This window comes from Mercenaria mercenaria, chromosome 8, assembly GCF_021730395.1.
Source record: "Mercenaria mercenaria strain notata chromosome 8, MADL_Memer_1, whole genome shotgun sequence".
In the NCBI taxonomy this organism is placed as follows: Eukaryota; Metazoa; Mollusca; class Bivalvia; order Venerida; family Veneridae; genus Mercenaria; species Mercenaria mercenaria.
In genome coordinates, this window is record NC_069368.1 from 72232986 (window position 1) to 72256636 (window position 23651).

At 35.3% G+C, this 23651-nt stretch overlaps 1 protein-coding gene across 6 annotated transcripts in view; it reads left to right on the top strand.

Annotated features, from left to right (window-relative positions):
- The window catches only part of LOC123565265 (sodium/potassium/calcium exchanger 2-like), a 67759-nt gene that overhangs the window by 16706 nt on the left and 27402 nt on the right, over positions 1-23651 (top strand). For 3 of the 6 annotated variants that reach the window (XM_053550165.1, XM_053550164.1, XM_053550167.1), the window contains exons 3-4: positions 5227-5244; positions 20861-20932. In XM_053550165.1, coding sequence (XP_053406140.1) covers positions 5227-5244; positions 20861-20932 — 90 coding nt within the window. The remainder of the gene's footprint in view (positions 1-5226; positions 5245-20860; positions 20933-23651) is intronic. The other 3 variants (XM_053550168.1, XM_053550169.1, XM_053550166.1) reach the window with 2 other exon arrangements.

Consider the following 23651-nt stretch of genomic DNA (forward strand, 5'->3'; position numbering starts at 1 on the left):
TGCCGCTCCGGTTTTCTTTATCATTCGTGGTTGCCCGTCCATTTTTTTTTTTTTTTTTGTACAATCGGGTTGCAAAGACGATTTTCTGCATTTGTTTCAACTGGAACCCCAACAAATGAATCATGTAATTTTTTTCAAATCAATTAATTATAAAAATTATTTTTATCGGTTTTCCATGTGATGTCTCATTAAATCAAAGACCTATAATGTACAATTATAGCTCTTTGATTAAATGCAGTGACCATTTGTTTGTTACCGTGATCAAACATAGCCTTTTGAAATAAACCATCCGTCGGATTCTAAATAAAAGATGTGGATCCCCGTCGAAATGATTTGGATCCAGTCAGAAACGTAAGGAAACCAGTCAAAAATGTTTAATACATCGCAGTCGGCTGTTTGCAAACATTAAAGGATGTGCCGCGCGAGCACTGATTGCGTCACGCGCTAATTACGGACCGATTATCAAAGTGACAATCAGACCGATTGACACGTTTATTGATTATCTGAAGGTGCGACCAACAATTTCGTACTTGGCAGGTGATCGTGTATTGAGATATCAGACCGAAATCTATACTTTTCTCCATTTTTACGGGACCGATTTTTTTCGTTTTTTTCACTTCACGAATCGGTCTGAAAAGTCAAAAATCGGTCCAAAACCGACAAACCGGCAAATTTCCGAAGCCCTGATCAGTAGACTGGTTTATGTTCACATAGCTGTCCTTCTTTACCATCACTTCCATTTCTTTCAATTTTATGAAGTTGTACCCTTATGTAAGAGACATTGATAGACATATAAAAGACTTGTCAATGCTAGTTTTTACTCTTTTAAAATTCTAGAACATAATTATTAAGTGGGGCATGTTATACCCCATATAGTGGCACGCGAGTAGTCCCCAGACAGCAGTAGTCCCCGGACACGTTCCCGCAACGCTCTATTTTCGCGATTCGCCTACATATTTTTGTGCCTAATCATACAGACGTTTGTTTTGAGAAGAAGTTTATTTTTCACAGGTTATCATATGAGTATAATAATCATGGAAATCCTTCCGCATGGTTACTTGTTTACATTTTCACTTGCGGGGCTTCCGTTTTTATTGCGCATGCGCAAGAAAGGCCTGTCTGGAGGGTTTTAAAATTAAGGCTAAAAGTCTTTACTTCACGACTAGCAGACGATACCCACACTTTCAACAAGAAAACTTATTTTCTTTGTGACAACAATACAAATATGCCAAAATATTTCATAAGTTGTTCGATTAGCCAGTTATTGTCCGTGACTTAAGCATAATTATTCTATTTTCTGTTGTCGCAATTTTCTGTGTGGCTGGGACAAATAAATTTGACGCAAACGTTCGATCTTTTTACAGTTATGTTATCATTTGTCTTTTTCATAATTCCAGCTCATATGGGCAGTTCCCGATAAATATATTCATGAAAAAATGGTGTCCGGGCATTACTATCGAGCATGTTAAAATTTGACGTTCTACAGACCCCTTTTCGGGCCTCGCTAATTCCCCGCGAACGTGACGTCATTTCACAGGAAAACCCCTAAACTGGTAATACCGGAGTTAAGGTAGTTATATATGTTTATCGTTTTTATTCGTGATATTGTTTAAGCTTTTGAGGACGAAATATATGCGATTTCTGTCCGGGGACTACTCGCGTGCCAGTATAGAATTTGTCTTTCTCAACATTTGGCACCAAACCTTGCTTGATTTGCAATACCAGAACAGATATAATAAGTATTAACTTAAAAAGAAAGAAACAGGATACATTCTGAACCCAGTTTACAACAGAGACTGTCTTTATAAAACTGTAAACAGATATAATATTATTTGAATGAAAAACTGAAGATTTGACTTCCTGCTTCAGTAGTTCATTTATCAATATATACTATTTTTTTTTTCATTATTTTCAGAATCTAAGACTGTATATTATGCAGTTGAAACTAGGTATCTCAAATTTCAGGGGATCAGGCGTTTCACTTCGAAATTTCCAAAAATCAATTTAAAATGATATTTCGTGCACATGTTTTCGTAACAACACTTAAAAATGGCTTTGAGACAGCTGGAATTTTGAGATAAGCTAATTCGAAATTTTGAGTTTCAACTGTATATGTCAGGTATCCGGTTTAATAATCAGCATTTTCACATTCCAGGATTTCTTTCATTTTCAGAAGTATTTATTTCAAAGACATATAATTCTACTATGTTGTAGGGGTCACCAGTAGTATGAAAGGATCAAGAATTTCAGCTTTAAAAAAAAATGATAAAAATATAAACATACATTGTGATGGTAATCTTAGGTAAAAAATACTGCAATTTACAACAAAATGAAATAATTTTCAGAACAAATATGGTCCATTCTTTTTTTATACGCCCGTTTGAAAAATGGGACGTATTATGGGAACGCCCCTGGCGGGCGGGCGGCATCCACAGACTTTGTCCGGAGCATATCTTCTACACGCATGAAGGGATTTTGATGAAACTTGGCACAGTTGTTCACCATCATAAGACGGAGTGTCATGCGCAAAAACCAGGTCCCTAGGTCTAAGGTCAAGGTCACACTTAGAGGTCAAAGGTCAAATTCAAGAATGGCTTTGTCCGGAGCATATCTTTTTCATGCATGGAGGGATTTTGATGAAAGTTGGCACAATTGTTCATCATCATGAGACGGAGTGTCATGCGCAAGAACCAGGTCCCTATGTCTAAGGTCAAGGTCACACTTAGAGGTCAAAGGATACAAGAAAGAAAACTTTGTCCGGAGCATACCTTCTCGTGCATGGAGGGATTTTGATATAACTTGGCACAAATGTTCACCACCACGAGCCGGAGTGTCATGCGCAAGAACCAGGTCTCTAGGTCTAAGGTCAAGGTCACACTTAGAGGTCAACGGATACAAGAATGAAAACCTTGTCCGGAGCATTTCTTCTTCATGCATAGAGGGATTTTGATATAACTTGCACAAATGTTCACCACCACGAGGCGGAGTGTCATGCCCAAGAACCAGGTCCCTAGGTCAAAGGTCAAGGTCACAGAGGCCAAAGGTCAGATACAAGAATGACTTTGTCCGAAGCATTTCTTCTTCATGCATGGAGGGATTTTTTGATGTAACTTGGCACAATTATACACCATCATGAGATGAAGTGTCATGCGCAGTTCCCTTCTTTAGAATTACTTCCCTTTGTTGTTACTATAAATAGCTTATATTGTAACTTTTTCATTACTAGTCGTAGGGAAAAATGGAGACCACTTTTCTGTAGTACAACATGCATGCTACATCCAATTATGAGGTGTATTTTGACCAATCTCTACCTGGTAACGATTTTTGTGTGGACTTACAAGTTTTTTTTTGGATTTTTTTTTTTTTTTTTTTTTTTAAGATTATCTTCCCTTAGTTGTTTCTATAAATAACTTATATTGTAACTCTTTTATAATTGACCGTAGGGAAAAACCAAGACCACTTTTCTATGGTACAACATAGATGTTACTTTCAAATTTTAGGTGTATTTTAATGTATCTCTACCTGGTAAGGAGTTTTTTTGTGGACTTAGAAAAACAAAAGACTTACAATGATTACTAAACAACCACAAAATTAAAATTCCATTTGCAAATACAGGTGCTAGCTGAGTAAAGAAATTTGCTGTGAAGGGTGTATATTGTGACATTCTGGCACTCTTGTTCTCTGATGGAAGTATGATGCCTTATTAAGATTTTCCCCCAGTATTTAACCTCAATTTATCATTAATAAATGCTGAGTTTCATTATTGCAGGATGCTGCGATGGTATGTGGAGGAATCATGATGATATATTATGCTTTGTCATGTAATGCTAAATTAGAACAACAAATCAACATAAGTGTTCTGGGGCAGATCGTAGTTCATCAAGTAATGGTACTAAACAATGAACACTGACATGATATTAACACTAGATTTACAGATTATCTTAATGGCATTTGGTGCCATGCTTTTTGCAACATAAACAAATAAAAGGGAGGTTAAGTAACATCAACCAGCCCAACATTAAATGGCAGGTTCATCCAAAATATTGAAACTAAAATAAACATGACTACGGAATCCTGTTTGTGCCACATTAAATTCTCGCCTCGTCAACACACGACAATGCAATAATTATCCCATAGTCGCCTTGTCGCAAAACATAAATGCATGCAAGATTTAACAATCCTTGCAAGGTTTTTAGGGCAATAATTATCATCTTAATTTTCCAATGTGAGAATTTAAAAAAACATGTGAAAATTAATACAATAATTATCGACTCAAAAACCTCGCAAGGATTGTTAAATCTCATATGTATATTATATTTTTTGACAAGGAGACAATAATAATTATCACATTGTTGCGTGTTGGCAAGGTGAGAATTAAAGTGGCATGAACAGGATTCCATAAATAACCATTTTAACGAATCTTAGATAGAAGTATATCCCAAAGAAAATATATATTACTAGAAGTACATGTAGTCTTCAAACATCAAACAATATTTTAAGTTGCAATGATCCAAAAAGTCCCTTTATGTAAGAGGTTAATGTCACTACTTACATTATGATTTGGGATAAATGAAAAGTCCTTTTGTACATGAGGTAAAGTGGTGTATATCTTCATTTTAGCATGATGCATAGTGTATGCCTGGGGACATAATGCTGGGTCCACCTTCCTCTGGATGTGCCAGTGATAGTCCAACTACAATGAATAATAATAAATTTAAGATGGATGAAATCTGAAATAGTCTGTCTGCTGCTTATATTTTAACAATTCTGTGTGAGACTTTGGTCAAATGTGTAGAATTCGGTCAGCCTTTGCAACAAAAAGTGCAAGACTGTGTCAGACTTGATGATAGTAATTATAATCATTTCTTCATTACTGTCATCTATCTGGCTTCAGTATTACCGGTAGCAATATTAAGTCTGGCACTTTCTGATCCTGAAAGCATTATAATTATTCCTGCTAGACATAATTGTACAAACAAAAATTATGTATAAAGGCAAATCCTTTTTTTAGCTACCCCATCTGCCCTATAGGTGTAACGCCTACTGCTGGTACAATGTATCTTCTGTAATGAGTGTGTAAAAAAATGAACATTTTTTTCAGGAATCATACAACTTAAGCTAGACACAGGTTTATTAAAATCTTATTTATCTACTGTCACATTTATACTACATATTGCAAGGAAACTGTTTATTCAAAGTAAATTTAGATTTTTTCTTTCTTAACAGGATATAATGGCAAACAGGGTAGGTTCACAATTATGTGTGGCTTATTGCTTTCTCCATTTTAGCTAGGCTTTGTCCCTCTGTGTGTGTGAGTGCCAGTGGAGACATTTATGAAGTCTTACTAGAGCTATGAAAATGATTTCATACAAATTTTTAACTCTTAGTAAGACAAAAAATAAATTGATCCTTGAGCACTGTTTCATATGTTGCATATTGTTGACATGATTTGTATTATGGTGTATATATTTTGGGATTGCCTAGTTACATGATCTGGTCATTTCTAGGAGTGCAAGGTATCCCAGTCAAAATGTGCAGGGATTAATTTTGCTTGGTGTGTATAAGGACAAACCCTGCCCCTTGCTTGGTATGTAGGACAAACCTTGCCCCTTGCTTGGTGTGTAAGACAAACTCCGCCCTTTGCTTGGTGTGTAGGACAAACCCTGCCCCTCTTCAGTGTAATTATAGATCTACTTGGGAGTTACGATGATGCAGGTCATGTGAGTTATAAGAAAAATGTTATGATAGGGTTTGAGCAAATGAATGCGTTGGTGCTGGCTGGTCACCTGTGCGACAAGGGAAGTATCTTAATTCTTAATTCATAATTTCCTAGTTTGGCTTTTGTTAATCCCCCGCCGTGGCGGAGGGATTATAGGAATGGTCTCCTCCGTCCGTCCGTCTTTCCGTCCGTCTTTCTGTCCTTCCGTCCGTAACAAAATCGTGTCCCGTCCATATCTCCTAAACCTCTTGAAGGATTTTCATGAAACTTGGGTCAAATGATCACCTCATCAAGACGATGTGCAGAACCCATGAGTCAGCCTTGTCGGGTCAAGGTCACAACTCAAAGGTTTGAGCCTGTCATTTTGTGTCCGCTCTATATCTCCTAAACCCCTGGAAGGAATTTTATAAAACTTGGGTCAAATGATCACCTCATCAAGAGGATGTGCAGAACACACGAGTCAGCCATGCCGGCTCAAAGTCAAGGTCACAACTCAAGGTCAAATGTTTGAGCCTTCCATTTTGTGTCCGCTCTATATCTCTTAAACCTCTTGAAGGAATTTTATAAAACTTGGGTCAAATGATCACCTCATCAAGACGATGTGCAGAACCCATGAGTCAGTCATGCCGGCTCAAGGTCAAGGTCACAACTGAAGGTCAAAGGTTTGAGCCTTCCATTTCGTGTCCGCTCTATATCTCCTAAACCCCTTGAAGGAATTTTATAAAACTTGGGTCAAATGATTACCTCATCAGAACAATATGCAGAAATTATGAGTCAACCATGCCAGCTCAAGGTCAAGGTCACAACTAAGGGTCGAAGGTTTGAGCCTTCCATTTGGTGTCCACTCTGTATCTCCTTAACCCCTTGAATGATTTTAATCAAACTTGGGTCAAATGATCACCTCATCAAGAACTCATGAGTCAGCCATGTCAACTCAAGGTCAAGGTCACAACTGAAGGTCAAAGGTTTCACCTCTGTATCTCCTAAACCCCTTGAAGGATTTTCATGAAACTTTGGTCAAATGATCACCTCATCAAGACGTTGTGCAGAATTCATAAGTCAGCCATGTCAGTTCAAGGTCAAGGTCACAGCTAAAATCAAAGGTTTACCCTTTCACTATCCATAGCAGTGGCGGGGGATTTAGCTGTCTTTCAGACTGCCTTGTTCAAAATAAGATTGCATGGTCTTCCTTTTTATGCATAAAATCTACCTATACTGGTATTAACCACTAATTCCAAAATTTAATTGGAATGACAGGGCTAAAGAAACTAAAGAAAATATTTTATTTGATGCCCTACTAGTCTCACAAGATCAACAGGGAAATGATATATCCTGCAAAGTTGAAATGACTTGGCCCAATGACAAGCAACATGTTCTCTTTTTTTATCAAAGATAATGAATTGAATTAATTAATTGTATTTTTCTGTTAGTTAAAGAAATTATACAAAATTTGGCATCAGTTTTTTTTTTAAATGAAGGGTTGAGATTATGTGTCTATAATTAACTTAAAAATTTTTAAAGGAGCTTAGGGTTGGGATTTGTCCAGATACCTTGCATGTCGTACCTTGCATGGCTTGGTTTTTATTTATTTTTCAAGTTTCAAATGTTTATACTCTATCTTGTGCTTGGCAAGGATATTTTAGTTTTTATATGTATTTTTGTACTGTCACATACATCTCATGTCTATTATAATTGTTTATGAGCAATGTAATATGGTGTAAATATGGCATTAACTAAAGAAAAATTATCATGGGAATTCATTAATGATAACCATTACACAGAAATAACCTTTTATATACAGCTGTTGAGAGTTTGCAACATATTACATTACATTTGATTGTAATTGAGCCTCGCCATGAGAAAACCAACATAGTGGCTTTGCGACCAGTATGGATCCAGACCAGCCTGCGCATCCGCGCAGTCTGGTCAGGATCCATGCTGTTCGCTTTCAAAGCCTATTGCTATTAGAGAAACTGTTAGCGAACAGCATGGATCCTGACCAGACTGCGCAGATGCGCAGGCTGGTCTGGATCCATGCTGGTCGCAAAGCCACTATGTTGGTTTTCCCATGGCGCGGCTCAATTATGTGTTAGTTTAGGGCTTAAAATATCTTCATGGCTGCAGACATTCCTTTATGCATGTGCAATGTTGTAAAAATGCTGCCTGAACAGTCAGGTTAATATACATTATTTTCTAAATGGATTAAAAAATCTAAACTGACATTTAAATGACCCTTTAAGAGGTTGAATGATTTGTAAAGCATTTGCCAACCAGAATAACAGACATTGAATTTTCTCAAGCAAGATATAGAACATTGTGTAATAGGAGCCTTTTTGACCAAGTTATTAACAATGTTGATTTTTCACACCTGTAGGTCTGAAACCTGACATGGGGTGTTGAATACTTAGCTGGCTGGCGTACAGAAGGTCTGTTCTACCCCGGTACCTGCCCATGTCTCAAATAATGCCTGAAGGGCCAGCTGGGTCTGCTTCGATCATCAAAAGCTGGAATCTATAGTTTCCTACACACCTAAAACTTCAGAACCCAACAAACAAGAAAATAAGATATTGTGTGATGTCTTTGAAGTAACCTGCATGAATAGATATAAGAGAATCATGTGACGTCTTTGAGATCTTGTCAGTAGACAGACATAATAACACCCTATGAATATTAAATAGACAAAAAATAAATATTAGAAGACCTTTGTTCATTAATTCTCTCATATTTAAGGCAAGTCTGCCTTATGTTGCACAGGATTCTGTTACATGCAGACATTCTTGGCGACAGAGATGCATGAAAAATAAGAACTTAATTCTGTCTGCATCTTTATGTAATTCCAAACAAATAATATCTAATACAAATAATTTCGGATGAAATGCTTTTCATACATTAATGTATAAACAGTTTAATTGAGCTGGTTCAAAAAAATCTTTGCGTTGCCACAGAACCTAGAAGTTTTGTTGAGCATGAAGTATTCCTTTTGGCTTACTGTATAATTCTGAATCATGAAAATGATCTTTTTTCTGATGCAAGGTCATGTCTTATGCATTTCAGTTAACCCTTACACTGCTAAATTTCTATAATGAACTTGTCCATCTTTCAACTTAAGACAGTACCATTAACTGTTAAAAGGGGTGCTTACCAAAAAAGATACTGATTGAATGGCGAACAGTGCATACACGGATGTGCAGGCTGATCTTTGTCTGCACCGGTTGCAAAGGCAAAACCAATCGCCACCAGCAGGCTTAAAGGTTAATAGGAATTGACTTCATAAAAAGAATATGAGCCACGCCATGAGAAAACCAACATAGTGGGTGTGCGACCAGCATGGATCCAGACCAGCCTGCGCATCCGCACAGTCTGGTCAGGCTCCATGCTGTTTGCTTTTAAAGCCTATTGGAATTGGAGAAACTGTTAGCGAACAGCATGGATCCTGACCAGACTGCGCGGATGCGCAGGCTGGTCTGGATCCATGCTGGTCGCAAAGCCACTATGTTGGTTTTCTCATGGCACGGCTCATATACTGACAACATATTTTTTCCCTTTTTAAGGTCACATTTTCTTGAAAAGATATGTTTGACAGAATGTTACAAAACTTTGCTTTTTCAACTTAATAGAATAATTATTTTGAATAAAGCATAGACTTTGGTCAAAATCATTGCCCCCTCTCCCCTGTCCCCCCCCCCCCCCCCCCCCCCCCATGAACACAGCTAGCTTTTTTGTAGCCATTTCAATTAGTCAGTACTTTTATTGGTTTGATGGATACCAAGTCACACAGACACAATGTTAGGTCATTTAGCGACTTTCAAACTTTTGGTAGTTGAGGCTGATGCCTCTCAGGGTAGTTTCAAGTAGGGGCAAGCAGCCAGATATAAACACTGACCTCCAGTGTACCAGCTCATGAAGTATTTCTGCACCTCAAGGAAGATTTCAAACACAAACTAGTGGGAGGCAAGTGATTTCCTAGTTGATTAGGAGATATGCTGCATGGGCTTATTCCATTTTGTTCAGATAATGCTGCATTATTTTAATTAAACTAGTATTTATTCATGTTCTTGATTTTTTTTCATTTTCTGTAGCTATAAGACTAGTTTTAAAGTTGTTTCTTTGATAAATGTTACATAAATGTTCTTTCTTGATTATAAAACAGGGATGTAACTATATGAATGTCATATCACCAACATGTAAACATATGTCATACCCTCCTTTCAAAGAAGAATCTGCCAAGAAAGAAGGGAGTTCATTGTTTTGCTCATGTTGTCTGTCAGTCTTTTAAGTAGGCCATCTGGCAACTAGAGAAGCCTTGTTTGTGGTCAGTAGGTGACCTCAACTTTTTTGGCCTTACAAGGTCATCACAACAACTTCTGAACAAAAATGGGATTTTTGCTTACTTTGTTCTACAACCATCTAACTTCTTTACTGATTACCTGTAGTCAGTAAATAACACTGTTTCTTTTGGGACATAGTAGGTCAAAGGTCAAGTTCTCAATGACCTGAAGACTAAAAATGGTAGCTAAGGTAACTTGGACTCAATTAAGCAGTCTAGCTAGAAATCTAGATAATGATCTGAAGTCAGTAGACAAACCCTATTTGATGCAAGTGTATGCAGGTTACAGGTCAGGAACTAGAAGATGGTTTCCAGTCAGTTACTGGAGAATGTTTAGCCTACATCTCCTGATTTCCTGTGGTCAGTAGATGGCCCAGTGGTGTATATGGTCATAAGGTCAAGGTCAAGATCACAGAGGCCTTGGTGCTGAATATGCATCAGTTTTGATAAGGTAGATAGATAATTATAATGTGTAACTTTATGACAACTGTTGGTCCATTGTCACTGAAAGGTTTACATAACAGTCTGACAGTAAGCTATATTTTCGAGATACAACATTTAGGGAAAGAAAAAATAAACAGAAAATGTCTTTGGGATGCCCGAGTATCTTTTACAAAGTTACCAGAATGCTGTTTTAACACTAAATATTGTGTCTAAGCTCACTAATTTCTTTTGACAGGAGATTCTGGCTAGCAGGGTAGGTAAATCTTGGTAGAAAGGCTTCATTTTTTTTTTTAGCTAGGCGTAGTCTAATTAAATTAGGATAGGGCTGTATCAAATATGTTTTAAAAATATTCATATTCTTTGATACAGCCGTTGATTTTTTGTATATACATATATAGGTAAATTTCTAGTGCTTTGATTAATGTGTTTTAAAACTTTGATTTTCAGGGATTTAATTACACAAAATATTCCATGAAAAAGCATAGTGCTTTTTAGTTGTTAGGCATCTTAGTGTGTAGGTCTCACGGCTACTATACGCAAGGGCCACCACCAAATTGTGGTGATAAAGAAAAGAGCTATCGACATTTCCGTGGTGCAGCTATCGCCCGTTTCTACTCGTAAACACGTGAGTAAAATTTATATTTTATCTTATATTTTTATTGATAGAACTTTTTTCGAAAATCGGAGAATGTAGTTCCGTGTAACAACACTTTTACTAGAGGTTGGCTGTAATTTCATTAAAATACTATGCAAATTGTGATGCCATGAGCTTTTCTCCCGAATTTGACAGTGGCATATTTTCATATCGGCCAGTATTCGAACACCATTCCGATGATAAGACACACTGTAAGAACACACCTGCACATGCAAATGGTGTAGAAATGAATTACACGTATTCCCATACACCAAAGAATTACGAAAAATGCAGTAAGAAATTAAAACACGACTATTTTTGAAAGTGGTGGCGCTATCATTCAAGTGGTGGCGCTATACAGAAGTGATGGCGCTGTTGTTTATGATTAGTGGCTGATATATTCAATTTTAATATATGAAAATGTCTGACTGCAAGCCACGGAAATTTTTACAATAATCGATGTTATCAACCTATCCCACACTACACCCAAATTACGTTACTCAACAAAATACATGTAGTAACCTCTACATGATCGCAAAATAATCTACATGTATATGGATTCAGATTGTACATCTATATAAGCTCTATTGATTCATCATATTTAATCGATTGGAAATGAAAATGTACTGTACTCACTTTTCAGAAAGAATTGTGAAAGTAAGGTCTTTTGTTTACAATGACATGCAAACGACATATAAAAACCAAGGGAAGTAACTTTCAGAATCTTAATATAACAAATAAATTCTACGCTATCTTCAGATTATTTCCTGGACACAAATCTTTGTTTGAAATAAAAGTATTGCTACTATTTTCATGACCTGAATTTAAAGTACACTTACGTTTGTATTTAAGTAGAATATTTAAAGATTAGAAATAATTCTACATTAACATTTTAAACAAAGGAAAATATTTACTTTGACTACAAGAGTCCCAAGGGTCTGTGAGTATTTTGTTCTTTTTTATTCTTGGATAGAGAATGTTTTATAAAGGTAAATAAACTATAATCGTGTTTTTTCTTTCTTTAATAACATAATTCGTTGCAGGAAAATTATCAGTTATAGAATGTCGGGGTTTGTTTTGTTCTGGATGCGTCAGCAGTTCGTATTATTGAATGCCGTAACAGCGCCACCACTACTGTATAGCGCCATCACTAGAGTTATATCGCCACCACTTTTAAAAATCCTGGTATATTTCTTCTAACCCGAGATTCTATTATTCATGGTGTGTGCGTATAAAGTTATTTATCATTTCTACAGTGTGTCCGTTCATCGGAATGGTGTTCGAATACTGGCCGATATGAAATTGTGCCACTGTCAGATTCGGGAGAAAAGCTCCTGACACCACAATTTGCATATTATTTTAATGAAATCACAGCCAACCTCTAGTAAAAGTGTTGTTACACGGAACTACATTCTCTGACTTTTGAAAAAAGTATCAATAAAAATATAAGTTAAAATATAATTTTTACTCACGTGTTTTACAAGTAGATAGCTGCACCATGGAAATGTCGATAGCTCTTTTCATTATCACCACAATTATGTGGTGGCACTAGCATTTAGTAGCCGTGGGTCTTGGTGCATATTTATTACATGAGATAGCATTACTCAATATACAGTTTTAGGCAACACCAAGTTGAAAAGTTGTTCATCAGATTTTTTTCAAAACAAAAAGAATGAAGTAGCAAGGGAAAAATAAATTGAAAGATTTGTTTTTGATTTTGAGGAAAATGGGAGCAAGGGAAGAGTGAAGATTTTTTTCTTTTTTTTTTTGGCTCTTGTTAAACTAAAGAAAAACTTTAAAAATTATTGTTATTACAATATTAGTACACATAAAATCAAATAATGTAACTATGTAGTTGAAACTGTTAGTATGAAATATGGAATATGCAACATTACATAAAAAAACTTTAAACCATTATGACGAGTGGTTATTGTAGAAATTTAACTGAAAAATTACATTGCTATGAAACAAAAATCCTGCATTTTATATGTTTGCATTTTTTAGAGATTTACTCTTTTTGAAACAAGGTCCAAGTTATGATAGTACATTTTAAGCAGGAATTGAAATTTCGGAGATCCAGTAACTGTTAATCAGAAGACAACTTGCATATTATTCCTTTCCCCACCCATTTTCATGTACCAGATGCCAGTAATTTGAACAGAAAAAAATAACAAAACAGATAAATGACATGCATCAGAATGTACTTCCTTTTACCAGTATAATGTAGATTAATTTATCAAATTAATTTGTAAGTTTATTGATCTGTATTTCAACAATATCAATCCAATTATGCCAATTTTTTGGTAATTGTGACTCATTGCAGCAAGCATTCCTGGAAAATTATATAAACTGTGTAAGAGGAAGTAACTATATGCAAACTGCATAATACATTCATATATTTTAAGACAATAATTGTGTCTGTGATCATTTGTAAACTATTACATTTGAAAAAAAAGTATCAAAACCCCAACATTTTAACTAGCTTTTTTTTCAGTGGTGCTTATGCAAGCAAAACAGTCAAACAAAAAAAACAACAAAATTTTGTGTTTCTGAAAAAATGGGAGTGTTAAATCCATTGAACAACTTCTTTATTTGGTGAGGCCTATTGTCATTGTTATTAATAAATACTCTCTTTTTAATGTTTTTAAGTAGTAAAGGACAGTGAAACCTGTTTTTTACCTTTGGACATCGGTTTGCTGAAATTTAGTTTTCTTTTATGAAAAAACAGAAAACCAAAAGTTTGCTTCCATGTACTGAATTTGTAGCTATTTGAAGGACATAGCATAAAGATATTTATGCACTTTGTAACAAAATGTTTTGTCAGCTCCACAACTTAGGGATTTTTAGTGTTACTCACATAAATGGTCCTCATAATGAGGTCATGTGTCTCATATTAGACCCAGACATTTAGTTTAAAGGTCAAGGTCACACTTTGAGGTTATTTAACAGGTTGAGTTTTGTGTTCAGCCCAATACTCTTACATCAAGCTATGTGCAGAATTCCCCAGTATAAGGAGCTGCACAAATGTTCCCAATAGTGAGACAACATGTTGCTTACATAACCCAATCCTACAAACTTCAATGTCAAGGTCATATCTAGAGGTCAAAGTTTACTTGGGCCAGTTTCATCTCACTGCCTTTCATCAAGGGATTTTAAATTCTACTTGGAACAATATTCCTTACAACAAAATTATGAGTCAGATGCAAGACAAGCTTGTACAGCAAAGATCATGGTCACTGTTGAGATCATATTTTAATAGTGTCTATTTTGTGTCTAGTCCATCACTTTGTTGCAAAATTTTCAGAGTGTAACTCCGTCCATCGAGAGATTTTAGTGTTGCTTAGCACAAATGTTTCCCAAAACAAGACAGTACTGAAATCGAATATTTGCTGCATTTAACCACATGTTATGCGCAAAAATGGTGTTAGGCATGGGAGAGACAATTATCTGTTGGTGCCAGAAAGGCTTTGATAAAAAGATTTACATTCTGGTGTTCAGGTTAGTACAGTATGCAGAGTTGAAGTTTGGTATTATGCAGCTAAAGATACTTAATACTGTTTTTATGTTAATGTACTGAAGATTATATTTTCCTCTTTATATTTCTTAAGTTGTCAGAATGTATGTGTCATTACTGGGTAAGCCACACTAAAAACATGATCATTTATCACCAGTCTTAGCTATTTGCCCACAATATGATAATTATTTTCATTTATAAACTTTCTTCATTGCCACACCCACAACAATTTAATTTTTTTCACCAGACCTTAAGCACTGCCAATATTATTATTGGCTACAGATAGTCAGAAGCCACACACCATGCAGTAATTATCACTTTGCATATTTATTTGTTTGTTTGTGTAAGCCACACCCATAAAATTATCATTTATTATGCATCACTTCTACTATATCCTCCATTATAAGTCATTTTTTGCAGGATTCATTGGATACACAATTATCACTTGCTCATATTAACCACACCTACAACATGGAACTTTGTCAGCAATTATGTGTAATTTAAATTACACACAGCCATAAATTATGTCAGTTGACGCTTGGAAGAAATCTGTTTCAGAAGTAAATATATACATTTTAATCCAGTTTTCAACTGAAGACTTCAATACTTTGCTTTACAGCGTTTGCTTGAAATTCATGAAAATTTAGTGATGTCAAATGGCATGGTTTGCAAACAACATAGACATTTCTTCAAGTTTTTCTTATCAAATTTTGCTGTAATATACATAATCTTTATATTCACTAAAAGAATGTTGAAAAATTCAAATAATTTGATTTAGGGTAGAGGGTCCCTGTACTTGGATACCAATATCATGTATCACCTTCTAGTATTGTTTAGGAGGAAGACTTTTTTGGGAGAAAGTATAACTTGGTATTGGTATTAAAAGTAGAAGTATATATAATTATGGCAAAACTGCTGTATTTTGTTGATCAACAAAAGTTTGAAGAATAAACATAATCTCATACAAATACTGCACAGTAAGTAGCAGTATACTAATTAAAGGAACTGAATACATGACGGTCTCCTTGGTAACAATGATTAATTAGTTTGTCATTCAAAGGGAGTGACCGTGTTTTGAATGTGACCGTGTTTTGAGTGTGACCGAGATACATTGCAATGATGTTGAATGGTGACCACTTGAGTGCCAATTAGAATTTCATCATGTGACAGAAGTGAAGCCAGTAAATATGTTTTGAGACAACATGAGCCCCTGAATATATTTTCTGCAACAACAATAATCCTCATATACTTGAAAGTTTTTGACTCAAATTATGTTATGTATGAGAGAGGAGTAGAATGGTAATTATTCAAATTAATCTAAAATGTATTTAGAACAAGGTGTTGGATAGTTCCAGTTTCTTGTGATAATTACCTCCTGCCATAAGTCTATATAACTGGGTCAAAACATCATATAAACAATATTTCCAAAGTTAAGGCAGTATGTAAATATCAGTAGAAACTGTGATATTATCAAAGTATATGGTTACGCAATGTTTCAGTTAACAGTCTCATAGTTCTTAGAACTTCTAATGAAATGCCCTTCGAAGTGGATGCCAAGGGAGGTAATATATCCTTGATAAATATGTATAGATAGACTCCTTATATATCACTCCCTTGTTTTATACCGCCCATCAGAGATATAGCTTTACAAGTAACGATGTGTAACTTAGAAGGAACTTTGTGAAAATACATTAAATGGACGATTAGGTGATATATTTTGAACAGACTTCAGTAATACAACTTATTAGTGCAAGCTTGATCTACATATGAGAAAGCCCGCCCGCTTAGCTCAAATGGGAGAGTGCAGATAATGATCGTGGGGTCGTGAGTTTAATTCTTGGGTGAGATGTTTATTTTCTGTGACAATTTGATAAACATTACATTGTGTCTGAAATCATTGGTCCTCCACCTCTGATTCATGTGGAGAAGTTGGCAGTTACTTGCGGAGAATGTCTGCTGCTACACATTCTCATCCATTAGAGGTTCGTCAAAATCCCGAGACGAAATCATCCAGGGAACCACGGTAGACCTCTGGTATGCGAGAATGGCTGCTACATAACTGAAAAACAGTGGTAAACCCAAAACGAAACAAACAAATTATATGTGATAAATCATTGTTATATGAAAATACATTTTTTCTGTTTGATAGATTTTTTTTCTCACTAAATATTCACACCTTCATCAAATGTCAACTGAGCGGTGGTCTAGTGGATAAGGTGTCAGCCACTCAATCTAGGGGTTGTGGGTTCGAGCCCCACTGGAGTCATGACCATGACTTCTTATATGACACCAGTACTGGTTTTTCCAGGAAGCGAACTCCAGAGTGGTTCCAATAAGCTTGAAGCTTTCACCACAGTCGAGCTAAAACAAATTAGTATAAACCAAATGTCAACTGAAGCTGTCAATCCAGACAAGGAAATGCATTTTAAAGAGGTATTTGATTACGAATGTAAACCTTTTCTGTAATTATCTGCCTTATATTTCTGTTTGTATTTACTTGTGAAGGAGAAATCTGTCAAAAGGTAGACTTTTTTCCGCAATAATTGAAGGAAAAATATTTTCTTAAGAGTAATTTGATTGTTACCTGATATTAAAACATATACATGATAACGCAGAATGTTGTGCAACTGTCTTGCAATGTCGCATGTTTCCTGTTAGAATTCACAAGAAAAATAGTGTTCTGTTTATTGGTCGGAGAAATTCAATATCAGTTAGAAACATAACATAAACAGACACAAGCTGTTTATTGTAGATGCAATTAACTTAATTGATTAACTTAATTGCGGTGATACCTGTCTAGGATGGAAGACAGATAAATAATAACTAAGTCAGTTGGATAACGCATGACAACAATTAAAAACAGAAACTGTGTTTTATGTTAGAGAAGCAGTTTGGCACGTTTGTTTGTAAACTTAAGTAAACAAAGGGAAGACTTACAACATTTAATAGTAATGTTCGAGATACATGATTCATTTCAAGACTGGATAGTGTTGTAGTTATTCTCTGACAACACTCTATGGCAGCTCACCCATAACCTATAAATTTGTACAAATGATTTTCTTTTATTTATATTTAAACAGATGTTATCATTTACTAAACACATGTGTTCCCAAGGGACACTGGTGCCCCCACTCCTGTCACTGTATGTATATTTTTGACAAAGTCAAGGGCCATAACTCTGGTCTAGCAGTGTGATATCCCAATTTAAACACCAGACACACAACTTCACATGTTGAATGGTAATCCTGTGAGGTTTGATGACTCTAGGTCAAATACTTTCTGAGAGTATGCCCAACACAAATTCAGAACATGGACAGATGTCTTTTGATATAAATGGTTGAATATTACATAGTTGAAAATGTCTCTGATGAGAATTACTATTAGAATAATTGACACTGTTTTTCCAAGAAACTGATCTGCTCAATCGATAGATGTTTGATAATACATTGAACTCAGTAAAAGTATTGTCAGATGTTGGTTATTGAGAGGCAATAGATGGCACTTACCTGGAGTATGACACAAACTTTCTAAACCTAAATGAGAATGGGTCACAAAAAGCTGTGATTTCCTGCTTCTAGTTTATAGCATTGTTTTGTTCAGGATTGATAAATTTACATGTACAGTCCATGACATAAAATTGATAAAATGTAAAAAAAAAGGGAAAGACTGTCATTGTAAAAGAGAAATTTACACTTACAGTTTCATGTCATCTGCCCACAAAGTGATTGAGCTGTAATTGTGGGCTGTCAGCATCATCAACAGTTGGACTGTAAACACTCTAGAGGTCACAATGTTGACCCACTCTTAATGAAACTTTGCTAGAATGTTACCCTCAATAAAATCATACATATTTTTACTGGGTCATCTGGGGTTTAAAGTTGGATATCTAGGTCAATTAGTAGGAAAACACTATTAACAGGCTACAGGCCACATTTTCTACCTCACCTTCTTGAAAATGTTTGTGTCTGTGACATCTTGAGTCAAAAACTAGGTCACTAGGTCAAATAATAGAAAAACCTTGTGAACACTTTTTCTACCTCTTGTTTACATTTTCTAATTGATCTTGTTAAAATTTTGTCAGAACATTTGTAAGAAATCTAAGTTAATTTAAAATCTGGGTTTCCTGTAATCTTAGAAGTAGGTCACTAGGTCAAATCGTAGAAGAACCTTGTTAACACTTTAGAGGCAACACTTTATACTTGGTAATCAGAATATTTGTCTTGATAATGAATCAGAATCAATGTTAATGCAGGGTCAAAAACTATGCCAGTAGATTAAATCATAAAAAAATCTTGATATTCTACATGCAACATTTTTAAACCTTTCAGATTGTTACTCTCTATGAAATTTAGGTCAAGTTGGAATCTGGATTGAGTAAGATCAGAAACTAGATCAAATCATCAAAGAACATTGTTAACTCAAAAACATACGATATTGTGTTGTAAATTCTCATTTGGTTGACAGATCCAAATATTTTTAACAGATCAATATTGTTTCTGTCTTTTTGGCACGGAAAAAAATCGCAGTGCTTTTGCAAATTTTTACAAATACTTTGATAATTTTTTTGTTTTATTTAGTTGCTAGGACACAAAATATCATATTAGTTACTGGTTTCTAAGTACTTTAATACAATACTATTTATATGTTATTTCTGATGAGTTGTGAAGATACGTTTTGTGTTATATTTGTTTCTCTGTTGCTAGGTTATTTTCAGGATAGTTTACAGATAACAATAATTGTATTTTGATACTCACTTACATTATACTGTTAATTACTGTTAAATAATATCATTCAGAACATCTATAGCATGTTTAGCTACTGCATGGTAGAGTTATAGATCCCACTGGTGACCAATATTGAAAACTCTAAACATTTTTAGTGGGAGGATAGTGCAAAGCTTCACGGGTTCTTTAGCATTCCAGATATAAAGGGAAATACACAGGACTGTTATCCGAATGATGTTTTATGCCCCTCCCCTCCACCCCCTCCCCCCCAAAAAAATTGGGGGTTGTGGGGGTGCAGGGGACACTTAGATTTACCCTTGTCTCTATGTCTAACTACCCACCCATTAAAATTTGTGTTGTGTATATCTCAAATAATAATTGACCTACAAACATCATAGGGTTGTTATTCAGCATGGGAAGCTGCATTTAGGATTTAACTGAGTGTGACCGGAGTTTAATGGCCTATCATGCATAAGAAGACTGAAAAGTTTAGGTCACAGGTATCTCAAGAAATTTTAATCTAAAGTGTTAATGAAACTGTATGGAAATTTTAATTACCACAAGCAGTTGTGCTTCTTGGGTTTTCTTTGGGATTTTACTCAGCAAGACCAGAGATGATCGCCTTTGACATATTCAAAATTATGCATAAAGGGCCTGAAAGTATATGTGTGGCATATATCTCAAGAAGTATTTGACTTTCTTGATGATGTTTTGAAGTCCCCCACCAACCAAAAGTAATATGAAAGTTTACTTAGTCGGCATGTATCATATGACCATGTAGTGACAATAACCAGAGACAGTAACCAGTTTCCAGTGGACATCTAGTTTAGTTTGAGAAGCAGGGGATTGAATTTGCCACTCTCGATTTCGTAGTCAGAGTCATTATGACTAGAGCACTGTATCCACTCTATAGTACAGGTACTAATATTTAATTGTGTGGTACATTAACTGAAAGAAGCAGTTTAAAACTTAGTTGATGGTTAACTGTCCTCGAGATCAATTATCATGAGTAATCTAACTTATAATCAGAAAATTTGAATACATTCATGATTGCAAACCAGTGCAGACCATATAAGACATAGTGAGTTATGAAAATTTAAGTAGACAAAGTGTACTGAAATGGTCTGTAGTTCCAAAATAGAAAAACAAGGACCAGCGATTTTAAAGCCCAATACACTGTTTATTATGATATGATTTCACCGTAATGCAAAAATGTATAAGTCCACATTTTGCGGAAATTACAATATATGTTAACTTAAAATTATTTCATTTGTAGGTACAAATAGACTATAGCTGCTTCTGCTTTTATTCAAATGTCATTATTGCTTTATTTGTTTCAGATTTTAAAGTTTTAATCAAGTAGTAGGCAATCGTGAGCTAGATAATGTTTCGTTTGATGTGACACGACTCAAAGAATTAGATATCTGATAGGATAATGTGAAATACCTCTGGGGAAAAACACCCGCTAATGGACTGCTTGTTGTGTTTTCATTTACAGAACGCTTTTCTCAACAGAGACTTGGAATTCCTGTATAATCGAAAAAAATGTTGCTCAAGTTCACATATCGAGGTTTGAAACTCTTTGAAAGACATTTGTGTTAACATACTTATAGCTTTCCATGTCTTTTTTATCTCCCTTTATTTTGGAAAAGTGGCATCAGGACACAGTGGTATTACAGTATGAAAGAAACCACTCAGTGGTCGGAGAATCTGATACAATTATGTGTGGTTTTCATAAAGTTGCAATGTTTCTTGAAATTTATGAAAGAAGGCATTAGAAAACATGTATTGTCCTAATAAATTCTACATTTAAAAAAAAAATACGGTGCTGATAGACTAATTTTTAGCTCACCTGAGCAATGCTAAGGTGAGTTTTTCTGATCGCTCGATGTCCGGCGTCCGTCGTCTGTCGTCCGTCGTCTGTCAACATTTAGCTTGTGTATGCGATAGAGGCTGTATTTTTCAATTAATCTTCATGAATATTGGTCAGAATGATAACCTTGATGAAATCTAGGCCGAGTTCGAAAATGAGTCATCTCGGGTCAAAAACTAGGTCACTAGGTCAAATCAAAGAAAAACCTTGTGTATGCGATAGAGGCTGTATTTTTCATTTAATCTTCATGAATATTGGTCAGAGTGATAACTTTGATGAAATCTAGGCCGAGTTCGAAAATGGATCATCTCGGGTCAAAAACTAGGTCACTAGGTCAAATCAAAGAAAAACCTTGTGTATGCGATAGAGGCGGTATTTCTCAATTAATCTTCATGAATATTGGTCAGAATGATAACCTTGATGAAATCTAAGCCGAGTTCGAAAATGGGTCATCTCGGGTCAAAAACTAGGTCACTAGGTGAAATCAAAGAAAAACCTTGTGTATGCGATAGAGGCTGTATATTTCAATTCTTCTTCATGAATATTGGTCAGAATGATAACCTTGATGAAATCTAGGCCGAGTTCAAAAATGGGTCATCTCGGATCAAAAACTAGGTCACTAGGTCAAATCAAAGAAAAACCTTGTGTATGCAATAGAGGCTGTATTTTTCAATTGATCTTCATGAATTTTGGTCAGAATGATTGCCTTGATGAAATCTAGGCCGAGTTCGAAAATGGGTCATCTCGGGTCAAAAACTAGGTCACTAGGTCAAATCAAAGAAAAACCTTGTGTATGCGATAGAGGCGGTATTTTTCAATTGATCTTCATGAATTTTGGTCAGAATGATTACCTTGATGAAATCTAGGCCGAGTTCGAAAATGGGTCATCTGGAGTCAAAAACTAGGTCACTAGGTCATATCACGTAAAAACCTTGTGTATGCGATAGAGGCTGTATTTTTCAATTGATCTTCATGAATTTTGGTCAGAATGATTACCTTGATGAAATTTAGACCGAGTTCGAAAATAGGTCATCTGGGGTCAAAAATTAGGTCACTAGGTCAAAACAAAAAGAAAAACCTTGTGTATGCAGTAGAGGCTGTATTTTTCAACTGATCTTCATGAAATTTAGTCAGAATGATAACCTTGATAAAATCTAGGCCGTGTTCGAAAATGGGTCATCTCGGGTCAAAAACTAGGTCACTAGGTCAAATCGAAGAAAAACATTGTGTATGCAATAGAGGATGTATTTTTCAATTGATCTGTATGAAATTTGGTCAGAATGATTGTCTTGATGAAATCTAGGTCGATTTTGAATATGGGTTATCTGAGGTCAAAAACTAGGTCACTAGGTCAAATTAAAGAAAAATCTTGTGTATGCGATAGAGACTGTTTTTTTCAATTGATTTTTATGAAATTTGGTCAGGTTGATTGCCTTAATGAAATCTAGGTCGAATTTGAATATGGGTCATCTGAGGTCAAAAACTAGGTCACTTGGTCAAATCAAAGAAAAAACTTCTGTATGTGATAGAGGCTGTATTTTTCAGTTGATCTTCATGAATTTTGGTCAGAATGATTGCCTTGATAAAATCTAGGTAAGGTTCTAATATGGGTCATCTGGGGTTAAAAGCTAGGTCACTAGGTCAAATCAAAGAAAATACTTACTTATACTCAAGATTTTTGCTCCAATTTTAATTGAACATGGGTCATCTGGGTCAAAAACTAGGTCATAACTAAGAAAATGCTGGTTTTATCGCAAGAGACCAATTTTTTGGTCCAATCTTAATGAAAATTGGTCAGAATATTTGTTTCCTTGAAATCACTAGGTCAAACATGTTTTACACTGTGATGGAGTGTCTCTTAGGTGAGCGACCTAGGGCCATCTTGGCCCTCTTGTTTAAAATAAAATCTGATATATTTTACACGAGCATCTAAAATGAAAGAAATGGTTTAAATTTTACTTGAAAATTTGTAGAGGAAATATCAAATACCACAATCATGGTCTTTAATATTATACATTAAGCCCTAAGTCAGAGGTATCATTTACCACAGCTCATTCAGTAAATTATTCACTGGTGCCACTTTTTTAAAAAATAATGAGAATAATTCTTTGTTTTCTTCTTGATCTGTTTCATTAACAATTTCTCATTTCTGTGCTGTGGGGTTAACAATATATAGCATTTTCTATTTATGGATCTTGGTAGTTTCCACCTGATTCTCTAGACCATAAACCTCCCATAATATTTCTTATGTTATGGTGTCATTGTTTAACTTGTAAAATAAATCTTCATTGTAACAAAAACGTAACATATTGAAGAGAATCAGAGGTGAAAGTACTGAGGCTGATATTGTTTGAAAGTTTGGTGGAGAGCACACTTCCAGTTTCTTTCTCTGCACAATTTCTTCAGCAGTTCTTAG